The sequence below is a fragment of the Dermochelys coriacea genome, chromosome 1, assembly GCF_009764565.3.
Source record: "Dermochelys coriacea isolate rDerCor1 chromosome 1, rDerCor1.pri.v4, whole genome shotgun sequence".
NCBI lineage: Eukaryota > Metazoa > Chordata > Testudines > Dermochelyidae > Dermochelys > Dermochelys coriacea.
In genome coordinates, this window is record NC_050068.2 from 306,711,111 (window position 1) to 306,725,986 (window position 14,876).

The 14,876-nt window shown below is 43.3% G+C and overlaps 1 protein-coding gene across 2 annotated transcripts in view; it reads right to left on the reverse strand.

The window, feature by feature from the left end:
- Positions 1 to 209: 209 nt before the first annotated feature.
- The window catches only part of WNT2 (Wnt family member 2), a 41,507-nt gene continuing 26,840 nt past the window's right edge, over positions 210 to 14,876 (reverse strand). The window contains exon 5 of one of the 2 annotated variants that reach the window (XM_038386656.2): positions 210 to 592. In XM_038386656.2, the coding sequence (XP_038242584.2) occupies positions 363 to 592 (230 nt within the window). In that variant the 3' untranslated portion in view covers positions 210 to 362. Of the gene's footprint in view, positions 593 to 2,714; positions 3,261 to 14,876 lie in introns of those variants that run through there. The other variant, XM_043495455.1, reaches the window with a different exon arrangement.

Sequence of the window (14,876 nt, forward strand, 5' to 3'; positions counted from 1 at the left end):
AATCCTATATAATGCAACAGTGGATGTTCTTATTCATATAAATGTATCACCTCTTTCTGAACCTTACCATGCTCTTGGCTTTAGTAACATCTTGTGGCAGTGATTTCCACAGGCGAATATGTGTTGCATTTAAAAAACAGTGACTTAAAAGTTTCATCTTTTCCAAACACTGAGAGCAAAGCTACAAACAAGTTACAACTTCAAAAATATAAATTGGATACAACATAATTTATATTAATTATTTAGCAATTTCTCTGTGCTGAAAGGGAGGTGAAACTTGCAAAAAAGTAGCAAATGCCCTAGACATACTCCCTGCATGAAACTGAAATGTTCAGCATTTGAATGCCAGTCGCCCCACGTAGTCATGTTCGAGCTATCCATCCAGCACTTTTTGGTGCTTTGCATGTGTGTACGTCCACCACCTCCAGGCAATCTTGACAGCGAACAGCGCAGCACCAGTGGAATTTACATTCGCATTTTGTCATCCGGCTGATCCGTGAAGTGTCATAACCTCTTCCACAGCACATCACCTCGCAGCTGTCCATGCCGCGGGAGGTTTGGTTACAAACCCGGCCAGCGGTCCCAAGGGAACCTAGAATGGAAATGCATTAGAACTCAGTTGAAAAGATGTGGGGTATTTTCAAAAATGGTAGAAAATATGTGAGCAAAACAATCATTAGCCAGGCACTTGAGGCCTTTAAAGCAAGATATGTCTCTCTTTGAAGAATGGGAAGTGGAAAGATAGCCAATTAATTTCACATTCTACCTCTTGCTTGTGGAGAGGACCAGGGACAGACTAATTCTCCCGCACCAGACCACTTGCAACTCAATGTCAAGCAACAGAAAGGGCAAATATTATGGAAAATTGCATTCAAATTATAGATAGGGCAGCTTTGGTTTTGTAAAACCTCACTTTGGGTGAGGGGAAGAGGAGGCCGGAACTGAGGCAGTGGTTCTAGATTTGGTTCATTTCTCTTAGTGTTACAGCATCTTACTTCTCCTGTCCCCTGCCTCCCTGCTGTTTTAATTCTACCATGACTCATCCAGGCATATGTACTCACTCCTGGCCAGGTACCCACCTGCAGCCAGGCACCTACACTCAACGTTGTGAGAGCCTGGAGCCCAGAAGGGAGCCACTGTGTGTGGCTGCTGAGTAAAGGGGGAGAAAAGAAGCCCTACAAAGGACTTGTGGACTGGCTATGAGCAGAAGACCCCAAACAGTGCTGTCTGCTATCTGTATAGGGAACAAGCAGCGAAGGCATAAGCAGTTCCTACCAAAAATTCAGCACCGAAGCACCCAGAGCCAGGGGAGCCAGCCAGCGGTACACACCTACTGATGGTGACACCAGTGGGCTGGCCTCTCAAGCCAAGGCCTGGGACAATTGCTCTGGTCTAAAACATCTGTGGCTATGTCTATACTGCAAAGCAAGTCAGGGCCCAGGCTTGAGCCCAACCCCAGACCCCAACTACACACAACTCTCTCATTCTTGGGCTTGGACCTAGGCTCCTGGGACCCTGTGGGGGTGGAGGATTTGAGCCCAAGTCAAGACATGACACAGGATTTGAGCTCTATTGCTTTTGCAGTGTAGACACAGCCCTGATCTCTGACTCAGGCCCTGGGAGTCCACCAAAAGGATCCCACGGTCCTAGGGACCAACTTCCATTGTCCCCTCTATCCCAAGAATCTCTAATTGACTCCAGAGAAAATAGAAACAACCCTCCTTCGAGTAGTGCAGAGGCTCAGTGAGTCAGCATTCGCCCTTTCCATTGTCTTCTGACTGCCGAGCTGCAACCACACCAGCAGAGAGCCTCCTGTGTTTGCAATGGAGACTGAACAGAAGAAGGCTTTTGCAAAGCACGCTGCTTCATGGTCACAGGAGCACAGCCTCATTTTGGTGAATCTCTGGTGGGAGGCCAGAAAAACAGTGGACTTTAGTAAGAGAATTAGGAATGACCACACATACTAGCAAATAGCAAAGAAGTTAGCAGCTTTGCAAATTTACCAGACTGGTGACCAATGCAGGGAGCAGATTAAGGAGCTCAAAAGTACCAGAAACGCACCTTGAGCAACTTGCTAACATTATGTTCATTTTATGTGGAGTTTAACTGAGTGCTGGGAACTGTGCTGAGTATGGACCCAACGGTAACATAGTCAGCCAGGATGGTGCCCTGCTAGCCCCAGAATCCAGCATAGGGACCAATGGGAGCCAGCAGCAGGTACTGAATGAGGACAGTGAAGTGGCTCTGTTGCTGAAACCGGTCCACCAGGAGGCTTTGCTACAGAAGCAGCAGCAGCACATCCTGGGACTGTACTTGGAGGAGCTGCTTGATGCCTCCACGGGGAACAGCCTGACATGGAGCCTGCAGCAGACACAGAAGGGGCAGAAGCTGACCTGGAGTCTGGTAAGTTTCTGGCTCCATTTTAATGTTTATTAATATAGGAATGGGAGGGATTTCTGTTCTCTGAACCAATGCAAAAGTTATTAGAAGCCCTGGCTAACAGAGTGTATCCATTAATGGTGAATTATATGCCAATGGCTTGGCTCTCCCTCTGACCTCTCCCCTGCCACATGGAGTTCAAAATGGCAACCAGGAAATGCAAACAGTAAAAATGCCTTGAAAGTGAATTTTTACTGGAAAGGCACAGATTTTTGTTAGGGTCATTCCTGTTTCCTAAAAATATTCACCTTACAGTGCCATGCCTGTAAGTATGTCACTCTGTAACGAACTGCCTGGAAATGGTGAACCGTGCAAGGAGGAGGTTGAAATGTTTTCCATTCACAAATCTAGTCCATTTCAGTTAGAGGTAGTCCAGGCAGTCCATAGGCAACAAAATCATTTGTGCCCAATTCAACTAGGGTTTGAAATTTTGTCCAGAAATAGGCTGGGGGGTAGGGGAAGGAGGAGTAAGGGGATGGCTGTGGAGTTCTGCGTGTTTGCACGCAGCCATGACAGGCTAAGCCATGTGGAAGCTAACACAATATATTGTTGATTCCCTCATTTCTGACTCAATCCCGGGTGCTGATAGCTGCAAACTCTTCCCGAAGCAGGAGCTCTGGATAGTCAGTCACATTTCAGGGAAGGGTGTATTTTCCAGGGCCACCTTGGCAGCTGACCAGCCCACTGCACTCATAGATGTGCTGTTCAGTCACTATATGTTTGAATACTCTGGCGGCATAAACTGCAGGTTTCCCACTGGCAGCTTGGAATAACATCTTCCTTTGCCAATCGGGCACCACAAGAACTGTTAAGCGGAAGGCCTGAAATGACAGAACAAGCTTTTGTGGCATGGCCACTGACAGCCCTTGCCCCAAACCCAAGTAGTTCTGCAATTACTAGAAAACAAAAAAAACCAACAGTTTTTTGAATTTTTAACTTACCATGTCTCTGCAGTTTTTTCTCTGTGACTAACTAGGCAGTGTCCAGGGGGCTTCTGTGGCCTAAAGCATCCCTCTCACAATACACTGAAGTTCAGTTTGGAAATGTATATTTTTATGTCCTTGAAAATCCACAAGGATTTTTTGTATGCTTCTGCACTGGGCTATTCAAAACAATAAACCTCTGCATCTTGTCCTGTTCCAGGCCCCTGTTCCAGCACTTCCACAGCTTGTCTACAGTGCAGCAGAAGCCTGGGCCAACGTAGCGTCAGGGACTGTTCCAAGAGGAAGTGTTTCCGCAATGAACTTATGGTTCTGGAGAGGGCTAACAAGCAGGTCCAGTACCAATGACAGAGGGACTTGCAGGTAGAGGAAAGGCATGGTGAGAGGCAAGAGGCAAGGCCCAGGCTGGCTGCACAGCTTGAGGACAGGGTTTCAGCTCAAAAGCAGGCACTTGCTTTGCAGTTCCTGGAACAGGAACGGTGGCTAGAAGAGGACAGAGCTCAGCAGAAAGAGCTGTTTGAGTGGCTGAACTCACTAATGAACACAAAAGTAGCAGCTCCTGCTGCATCATCCACACCATAGCCTGAGTCCCGAGCGCTACCCTGTGATGCCATCCAGAAAGAGCTTGAAAAACTCCATGGCTGGGTGGCCCTTGCAATCAGGCCCCACGAGCAGCTGGGCAGGGCAATCTTGCCTCTGCAGCCCTCCATCATAACCCGCTCCCCTGTGGATGTCTCCATTCCCTTCCCCAGCATCATGTGCATGTCAAATGGGGAAAAAAGGGAAAGAAGAATGTGGGGTCCAGGGGACATGCCATGGTAGGGGGTTTCTGCCTTGCACATGGTTTTACTGTTTGCACTAGTTCATGCACTTTGTTTTTATTTTATTTTTCTGTAAGGTTTTGTTGTTGCGGGTGTTCTGGTGTGGGAATGGTGACAGGCCAGCCTGGCAATGGGCGAATGTTGTATTTGTCTAATACATTTATAAATAAAGTTCTTTATTTCATCATGAAAGTTCTTTTGCTGTCGCTGAGTCATACTATGCCATGTGTAAACGCATGATCAAGGACAATTAGGAATTAGTATGCAAACACTATTCCTCAACAGTTATCTACATCAATCCATACTTCAAACAATTCCTTATATCAGCGGCGGCCAACCTGAGCCTGAGAAGGAGCCAGAATTTACCAATGTACATTGCCAAAGAGCCACACTAATATGTCAGCAGCCCTTCATAAGCTCCCCCTACTCCAACCTGCAGCGCCTCCTGCCCGCCGGCAACCCCGCCAGTCAGTGCCTGCCGCCCACCGCGATCAGCTGTTAAGCGGTGCGCAGGAGGCTCTGGTGGGGAGTGGGGAAGAGCGAGGGCATTGCAGGCTCCGGGGAAGGGGTGGAGTGGGGGCAGGGCCTGGGGCAGAGCTGGGGGTTGAGCACCCCCCCGCACATTGGAAAGTTAGCATCTATAGCTCTAGCCCCGGAGTCAGTGCCTATGCAAGGAGCCGCATATTAACCTATGAAAACCTCATGCGGCTCCGGAGCCACAGGCCTGCCTTACATCAAGCCACACTGTGAATCAAACCCTGCCCCCCAATTTGATAAGCGATCATATCATTCAAAAGTACATTGTATGGCAATCAACCTCCTGCTCCTGCCCAAGCATTGGAAGCCCAAGAATCAATGAGCCCCATCCCACCCCACCGACACAAGCACATTCTCTCTCTTCCATGGGGCCATGCAAGTCCATAAAGTGTGATCACAAAGGATCCCTGACCTCTGTTGTCTAGGTGATTCCAGCTCCAGCTGTGGTAGCTGCACTCTCTAGCTGAGTGTGCCAATTCAGCAGCCCCTCACTGTCACAGGTCCATTCAGGGGGAAATGGCTCTCCTCTGGCTTCACAAAAATTGTGATGAGAACAGCAAGCCCCGGTAATGTGACCAGCATTGACGATATTGGCATTCTAAGGGGTCTGTAAACATCTCCAACAGGATTTCAATCTGCCAAAAGCAAATTCAATAACAATTCTACACCTGCTGAGAGTGTAATTAAACTGTCTTGTGCCAGGGCCTCTGAAATCAGAGTACGGTTTCATAAGTCAAGGCAAAAGCAGGTATGCAGGGTCCCCAGAATAATGGTGGGGACAGGAACTCTGCTTATGACCATGTCATCTGATGGAAATAGTGTCCGAGCCTGTCCATGAATATAGATTCCCAATCAATCAGCGAAAAACCTTAGCATCATGAACTTTTCCTCTACAGTCCACAATGACATTCATAAATCTGCCTTTGTGGTCCACTAGTGCCTGCATAACAATGGAGTAGTGCCCTTTGTGGTTTATGTACTCATGTGCTCCTTGATGAGGGCAAACTAGGGCATGTGCATCAGTGGCCCTGGGGCAGTGTACAAACCCCATTCTCTCAAAGCCAGCAGTTACTTCAGGAATATTCGTTTATGCCCACCACCTGGGGGCAACGCACACACCTGATTGTCTCAGAAACATCCACTGCTTTACCCACAGTCGACTTTCCAATACCAAACTGGTTGGCAACAGACCTGTAGCAGTCTGGGATAGTAGCTTCTAGACAGTTATAACAACCTGCTTCTGGTCTGGCACAGGTGACCTCGTGAAGGATTGGGGCAGGCTGCTCACAAAGCTCCAGAAATGTAACTTTTTTCATGAGAACATTTTGGACCCACTGCTGGTCATCCCAAGTGCACATGATGATGTGATCTCCCCAGTTAGTGCTTGCGGCCCTGCTCCAGAAGTGCTGGTCTACATAGAGGACATCATCGGCTGTACCAAATGTCATGAGCAGCATCGAGTCTGCCATGTCTGAGTCCTCCTCCTCTTGCTCCATCATGAGTTCTGTCAGGTGCCTTTGGTAGGTCAGAAAATGTCACCGAAATGTCCACCAGCATCTCACAGAAGCCCTGCCATTTCCTGGCACAGGAGTGAAAGCGCAAGCAAGAGAATCTCTTCAAAAGGCTCCTCCTACATGGCGCTGGCTCCAGTAGCTGGGAGCTCAGAGACCAAAATGACTGCTTGGTAGGATGCATTGGCGGTCAGTTCAAAGTTCCTGTAACATGCAGGGGACAGTCAAGTTTTCCCATAGTGCATTAAGGTCAAAGGAAGAGTGGCCACATTTCAGGCGGGCACTAGGGAGTCTGGGATATGGTTGGTTTGACTCATGTCTACATGTTGCACTGTGGACGCTAGTGCCCCAGGCTCAAGCCCGGGATAGAAAATTCTTAAAATCTAATCAGTGTAGATGCTCAAGCCCTGGGTTCTCTAATCCAGAGTCAGCTGACTTGAGTCCCACTAACTGGGCTTCCATTGCAGTGCTCAATCTCCCTACCTGTAGAACGAGGCTGATACATGGTGGCCTGTATAAAGTGCTCTGAAATCTCCTGAGAATAAATCAATATATTGATTAAGTAAGCTGTAGCTCACGAAAGCTTATGCTCAAGTAAATTTGTTAGTTTCTAAGGTGCCACAAGTACTCCTTTTCTTTTTATAAATAAAAACCAACTCTTCTTACCCCTCCTCAACATGGGTTAAAGTGGACTTTTCTTTCCACTTCCAGGCTTTTTAAGAAGAGTAGGAAGGCACTGGAGACGTTTTACATTTTTATGAAACATTAAAATGCCTCTTGCAAGACTCAGAGAGCCTCTGCCATTCCCCCCATGGTGAGAACAGGCTGGATTTACCTTTCTAGAGCTCTAGAATTTTCCCACAGTGCACCCTGTCAAAGAGCTAGTGGCCACATTTCAGCTGTATGTTGTAATACCCTCTATTTTCTAACTTTGCCAGGATTGATCTGAAAAAAAGTTCATTTGTTGAACTGAATGGAAATGTTTTGTTTTAGGTCAGATTGACATTAAACTGTATGTGTCTGAGCTGCCGGGCTGCCTCCTGCCCCCATTCTCTCCTACAGGTTGAGCTCATTGGCCAAGCTACATATCCCATGAAGCATCACAGTCTTCCCTCTGGCCTGGCCTCCACAGTTCATGATGGGAGTCCCATGAGTAGGCGAGATCAGCCATTTTTACTTAGTTGTCAGCAGGACATTTTCCTGTCTATGGAAGAAAACACTAAGTTAGTCTGTCCTCCCAGAAAATGTGCAGATGATCACTACTGTGTCCTGTGTAGGATTCTGGACATGTTCAAGTGTATGGATGATCACTTCACCCCCAGTAGCTGAATAAACACATTATTGTTTGTCTAGTAGGGATCAGGCCATTTTCTTGCAGCTGCAGATCACAAGAGGATATAAACTCTTACTCTACTGCCCTATCATGAATATTTCATAGATTACCACATTAAATATGGAAGAAAGAGGACAGTATAACAGTATACAGACACAAACACATCAGCTGAGAACTGTCTTTACTATTTGAACTAATGATTTCTAGTGTTCTGCTCACTTTGTGTGAAGGGGTTAGTATCAGAAAACTTGGTAACTTCATTGCTGAAAAGACATGACTATAAACTGCAGACAAAGGAAAATATTATGTAGGAATTTCTATCTAATCTAAATTAATCTTAGAATTTACCATAGGCCTCATCACCAAAGTATCTAACTACTGATCAATGTGTGCCACCATACATCCTGGATACCTGCTCCTTATCCCATTTAACCTATTCTGTTAAACAAATTCAAAAATATTGTAGAGAGTAAATTCTGATGGCATTTTACTGTTATTCTTAGCCAAAAATATGGTTAAGAATTCATTTTAATCCCCAAATGGGTTGTGATTAAACTAATTGGAAGCATCTTTTTAAAATGTACCTGCTTTTTAATAAATTGATTTATCATCATTTAATATTGCGGATTGGTTTTTTTTTTGGTTTGGTTTTTATTTTTTCTCTTTATGATGGTGGCACTTCAAACATGAAACTACATTTTCCTTCTTAACTTCAGCATTCCTCTTAAAGTTTAACTCAGACTTTCATTGTATAAAATGGCCAATAAAATACATAACTGATCAAGAATGTAAGTTTCACAAACAGTCATTAATATTCCCTGTTCTGTTTATCTAGTGTACTTATATGGTCCCCATGTCACCTTAGTATCTGAGCTCCTCACAATCTAATGTATTTATCTCACAATCCCCCAAGGAGGTATGAAAATCCTCTTGTCCCCATTTACGAGTGAAGCAAATGAGGCTTAGACAGACTAAGTGACATGACCAAGGTCACACAGAAAGTCTATGGCAGAGCAGGGAAATGAACCCAAGTCTCAGGCTCCCATTCTATCCACCAGCTCATCCTTCTTTTCAACACTTCTTTGTGTGCATGACACTTTACAAATTGCACAACTGCAGCATTGAAAAGTAAAGTATTTGGGTATGTGCCTATCTACATGAATATATGTCACTGTTCATAACACACAAAATTCATTCAAATGCACAGCCACTTATATAGGGGCCTGCACTTTCTGCTCAGGCAAAAGACTTGTATGAACAAGCCTGTGGCCAATGTGATTAATGCCTGATATTAAGAATTTGCTTTGAATTCCTCCTTGCCACCCCACATACACTTAACCTGGTTCCTGTTATAGCTCCTCTCATCTGTTCTCTTCCTTGCTTTGTGTACTATTTTAACTTGCTGATGGGAAGTAAGTCTTGCCCATGGACTGCAGCATGTCTAGAACACTAATCTATAACAACGATGATTTGGATTAAGTTTCCAGTTGCTTTGTGCTCTGTTTGCTATGTGCGATTTGTGTGAAACAGTCATGCAGCTGTCAGCCAGATATTATTCTTTCAGTGGGGAACAAGCAAAGCAACTGTTCACCTTGATTTGTCTCTTGAACTTGACTGAAGAAAGGGTTGTGTTGGTAGTTTCCTTGATACAAAAGGAAGACCTCAGATGAGCCCTTACATAAGGTCAGGGCCTATTCATTAGGAATTGCTGCGATCAGATGCAGGCATTTTTTTGGAAGGGGACAACAATATTCTTTATCTTAGATACGGGTTCATTTCCAACTTGAAAGGTTTTGTCTGATTTCCAGATGCTTGGAGCAATGACACAGGCAGTTAAAGGCAGCTCTTAGCAGAATACCCGGGGTGAAATACTGACCCCACTGAACTCAGTGAGAATTTTGACATTGCTTGCAATGAAGGCAGGATTTTACCCCATGACACATAGAATCATGGAATCAGTGTTAGAGGGATCACAAGGGTCATCTAGTCTAACCCCCCTGCCAAGATGCAGGATATTTTGTGTTTAAACCATTCAAGACAGATCACTATCCAGCCTCCCTTTGAAAACCTCTAATGGAAGAGCTTCCACAACCTCCCTAGGCACTCTGTTCCATTGTCCTACTAACAATTAGGAAGTTTTTCCTGAGATTTAACCTAAATTTGCTGTGCTGTAGATTGAACCCATTGCCTCTTGTCCTACCATTGCAAGAGAGAACAACTTTTCTCCATCTTTTTTATGGCAATCTTTCACGTATTTGAAGACTGCTTTCATGTCTCCCCTCAATCTCCTTTTTTCCAAACTAAATATACCCAGTTCCTTTAGCCTTTGCTCATATGGCTTGCATTCCATCCCTTTGATCATCTTTGTCGCTTGCCTCTGGATCCTTTGGTCACATTGGTGACAAAAACTGGACACAGTACTTCAGCTGAGGCTAACCAGCGCTGAGTAGAGTGATAGAATCATATAATCCAGGGATTTGGAGCAATCAAATTTTTGAATTGCTCCGCTCCGGCACCAATAGTGACTGCTCCAGTTCCGCTCCGTGCTCCAATTCAAATTAATTTTTAACTAAAATAAAAAAGTGCATACTGTAATTTTGAAAAAACATTATTTTTATTCAGACTTTTAAAACAATTTAAATATCAACAATGATACAAACTAGAATCATTCATAATTCATTCTGTAAAAAATTATTGCAGCAATCAAGTAGTCTTTCATAGTCTGCCACAAATCATTTAAAATTAACTTTAAAACCAAAAACAGTCGCTCTACACTAGCTTGAGTAGTTGGCATGCTTGAAGCAATTCTACAGGCAGCCTGAATGTGGTGTGGGTAGCTGTGAACGGCCTCAAAAACAGACTTAACTTTTAGTTTACCAATAGACTCCATCACCTCACAATCTTCCCGAAAGTTTCTCTCGAATAATGCTTCATTAAAATTATGAATCACAGAAACTTGCTGGCGTCTGGTTTATCCAATTCCTTTTCAAAGGCATCACCTTTGAAGAATTGGTGCTTGAATTATCTCCATTTCCCTGTGATGGTTGAAGATGTCTCAGGGATGGACCCTCGAACAAATTCAGAGTGGAGACAGAAGTTTGAGAACAGCCTGCTATTTCTGAAGGATGTGAACTTTCTGAAACCGCAAATTTGATTGTTGATGACTCTTTTTGTTGTGTTTCGTTTTCTTCAACCTCTTTTGCCGAGTTCAAATGTAGCAACAGATTTTGTTTTTTGAGTCGTCAAGTGATGTCAAGGAGCCCTTCCTTTGTCTTTGCTATTTCCCTTAAGGTAAGAAGAATCCGATACCATGGGTCAACATAAACTCCAGCAAGGAAATGAATATTGTCAAAAAGCTTCTCTTCGTGTTTCTGCATGGAGGATAGAATTCCTTCTGCAATTTGTTCACCATTTTCTTGCAAGAATTTTGACAGTTTTCCCCATTCCTTCATTAAAACTCCTGGGGTTACATCGACAGCTTGAAGATTCATGGTTGTTTGGTTTGGCTTTGCCAAGAGGTCTCACAGGTTCTTCACTTCGTCCTATTCAGCTTTTGTTAACTTGAGTTCTCTTGTTCCAGCAGCAACCACTTGTTCACAGTAAGATTGAGAATCATCGTAGATGTTGAACCCCAGCGAGTCACAGTATCCAATGATTGAGTTATCCCATGTAGATCAAGCAGAACACTTCGAATACTTGGGGTTCGTAGTTTGACAACAACTTGTCGAATTTTTGCCAGAAATTTCTTTGCATGTTTTTTTGCTAACTGAAGAGTGTGAATACCACACCTCATCAGTTGAACTTTTGAGTCATCCTCATGAAGCCAGGCTGGAAGTATGAGGCTAGGGTCATTAACCCATTGCGCAGCAGCATCCATAGTTTGATTTCATCCATTCCTTTAGTTCCTTCATCAGACAAAATAGCTTCAGTTCTGTCCACATCCCTTTTCTCAGAGGTAGAAATGGTTTCATTGTCCCGCTGAAATTTTTGACAACACATGTTATGTTTGCTGCATTGTCAACAGAGATGCTCAGCACTTGCATTTCACTGATCCCAAATTTTTCTAAAATAGCTTTTACTTGACTGTTCATGTATGAAGAATTGTGACGCCCTTCAGTGTCGATTATGTCCAAGGTTTTTACCACAGCTTTATCTTTTCCTTCTTCGTAGTACTGAGCACTGATTGCAAGGAAATTTCTGTTTCCATAGGTTGCCGCATCCATTTTCCGGTAGCACAATTTTTGCTCCAAAGCTTTTTTGAGCTCTTCGCGAGCAGACTCAGCTGTGCTGACAACTAAATGATGAACTACATCATGCCCCATCGAAACGCCAAGCTGCCGACCCATTTCACCTGCAATTTTTTGGAATCCTTTGCTCTTTAGCTTGAAGGTAGTGAGCAGTGTTGAACTCAAGCAAACCACTTCAATCAGCCCTTCATGGAAAGTATTGGCATCCGTGGTGACTGTAACCTTTGAGGACTTTGAATCAAGTTTTGTTTGCTCAATTTTGGGTTTCTTTTCAGATGAAGCTCCGCAAAAAATCTTTTCTCCAGGAGTTTTCAAAGAGCCAGATGAACGTTGTTTAGCTGCACCAGCTTTCTGTTTTGCCTCATCTTCCTGGTCCTTTTTTGTAAGGAGAGCCACATAGTTTTCAGGATGGTTACGTTTTACATGCCACCAAAGGTTGAAACTTTTCACGGCACTTGCTTCACTTGTCTTGAAGCTACATGGTTTGAACTTGCCATTCACTTCCTTTTCCACTTTGCACGTTGCCAATTTCTTCTTTGCTTTTCCCAAAAACCCAAATTTGGGCTTTTCAAATTCAAAAGTAAAGACGTTGTTGAGATCCTTTTCCGTAAATCACCTATCAATCATGGGGGGCAGATTTGATTTTTTTGTTGAAGCCATGGCCAAATCTTCTTGTGCTGCTATCTCATCCAAATGTTTCTTGTTATGATCTTCGAAAAGCAATGAACAAAAGCATTACATTTTTTTATAATGTACCTGCCTGTGATATCTTAACCACTTAAGGTATTTTGAATTTATTTTGGATTTTCTGGACAAAAATGATCGCATTTTCTTTTTACACAAAATTATTATTAAAGTATATTTTAATATTTTAACAAGTTTCTGGCAGTTTTAATGAAGAAGTATTTTAATATATATAATTAATATAAATTTGTTTATAAATTGCAAGATAGTTTTACCTCAAAATTTCATAAGAAAAACTATTTGAAATATTTTCCAAGTTTATAATTAATCTCAAAAACGCTTTAATATAGATATATCAATGAAATTTGGTATGTGCCGTAGCGTTTGTACGTGCTATCGCTGTTCTACAACATTAATTGTTGGGAAGTAACGAGGCTACACGTTACAAGGTTGAAAATAAACTTTAACGGGAAAGCAGATTCAAATTGCAAGCACAGTCCTTTTAGTAAAGAGAGCAAGTTTTCAGAAATATGTTTTTGCTTCATCAGCCTGAATAGATTATACAAGATAGAGCAAATAACAGTTTCTATCTTGTATAATGTTTCCAGCCTGATGAAGGAAAAACCTATTTCCAAAAATTTGCTCTTTTTACTAAAAGGACTGTGCTGGTTAATAAACATGAACAGCCTGACCACTGTTCTAATGTACAATGATCTTCAAAGGACCCCAGGGATAGATACGGCAGCCCGAGATCCTCCAGGCCTAGGAAAAACCTGCCCATGCTGTGACAGGCAGACCAAGTGCTAGCTCATACCAAGGTCCCCAGTGCCTCAGTGGAATGCTGGCAAATACATAGCTGGAATCAGTCTGGCTCATCTGTATGTTAGTATTGTTAAAATGGGTATGAGAACTATAGGAATGTGTTTAGATTTTATTGAATACCTGTCAGTTGCTGCATACATTAATCTCACTTATAACCTCTGTATTCCATATTGTAAGGTAATATTTGAGCAGCTGTATCATGAGCCTTTGTGACTACGTAACTCACTAGGGGACAAATCCCAAATTGGTTGGGAGTTCTGTACTTATGCTTGATAACTGGTTGGTAAAATCTAAGTCCTCAGGCACTATAACAGCCTAACCAGGGAGCCACAGACAGTCCCCTTGGGTATGCTGATCTACTTTACCACCCCAAGTGATACCTTTGTGATAGATGGCCCCTTACATCTAGGATCACAGCAATATTCAGCTTACTCACAGTCCCAAAGGACCAGTCATTTACGCCAGGTCAATTGCACCTTAGATCTCACACCAAAGACAATGCTTGTAGCCAATCCTATAATAAACTATACACCAATTTATTAATAGGGAAAGTAAACAAGAGTTATTTACAAGGTTAAAGCGGGTAAACATATATGCACAAATGAGTTACAATCTTAAATTTCAAAAGGTAATAGAAGCTTCTGTAATAAGCAAGCTCTACATGACCTATACAGCTAAACCAGGCTAAGCACTGGGGACCTCTTGCTTATGCCTAGAAACCACCCCCACCAAATCCAAGCAGCGTAGAAATCCAGTTTCTTCTTGTTAGCATGTTTTTATCCCCATCCTCCCTTGTGCTTTGAGCTGCAAATTTAGCTGACAGGAGGAATCCACTTGCAGGACTCATCTTCATGGGGGGAGTAAAACAACCAATGCCTTTTGTTGTCTTTATCATCCCACAGTAGTCGTGTTGGTCAGGATGCAACACCTTCTGTTGGAGAGCAGCACTTCATGCTAATTAATGCCTCTCTTCTGTCAGTTGATTTACACAGCTACAGAGACTTACAAACACAACTGCTCAAATATTACCTTGCAGTATGGGATACACAGGTTATAGGTGAGATTAATGCATGCAGCAACTCACAAGCGTTCAATAAAATCTAAACACAAAACACATCATATAGTTCCAATACCTATTTTAACAGTAACTAACGCACCAGTGATTCTAGCTATGAATGTGTCAGCATTCCACTGAGCCACGAGGACCTTGGCATGAGTGGCACCTGGTCAGTCAGTGTTACACATGACTCCCTTATTCCCCAGCAACATCCTCTTACATCAGCATATCTACACCACCAGAATATCCTCCTCCACTGGGAGGCTCCTTCAGTGGCTTGTTTAGGACTGTTTTGTGACCAGCTTAAAGCAGTCCTATTGTACGAGTGAACTGGATTCTTAGTCTTGACACCTACCACCAACACCATCCCACTGAAAACAAAAGGCACCTTTCCTTTTCGAAGTGTCAGTCACATCACTGGCAATTTACTTCAACTTGTTCTAGGCACTGGACATGATTTTGTTATGTCTCCTGTAAGAACAGG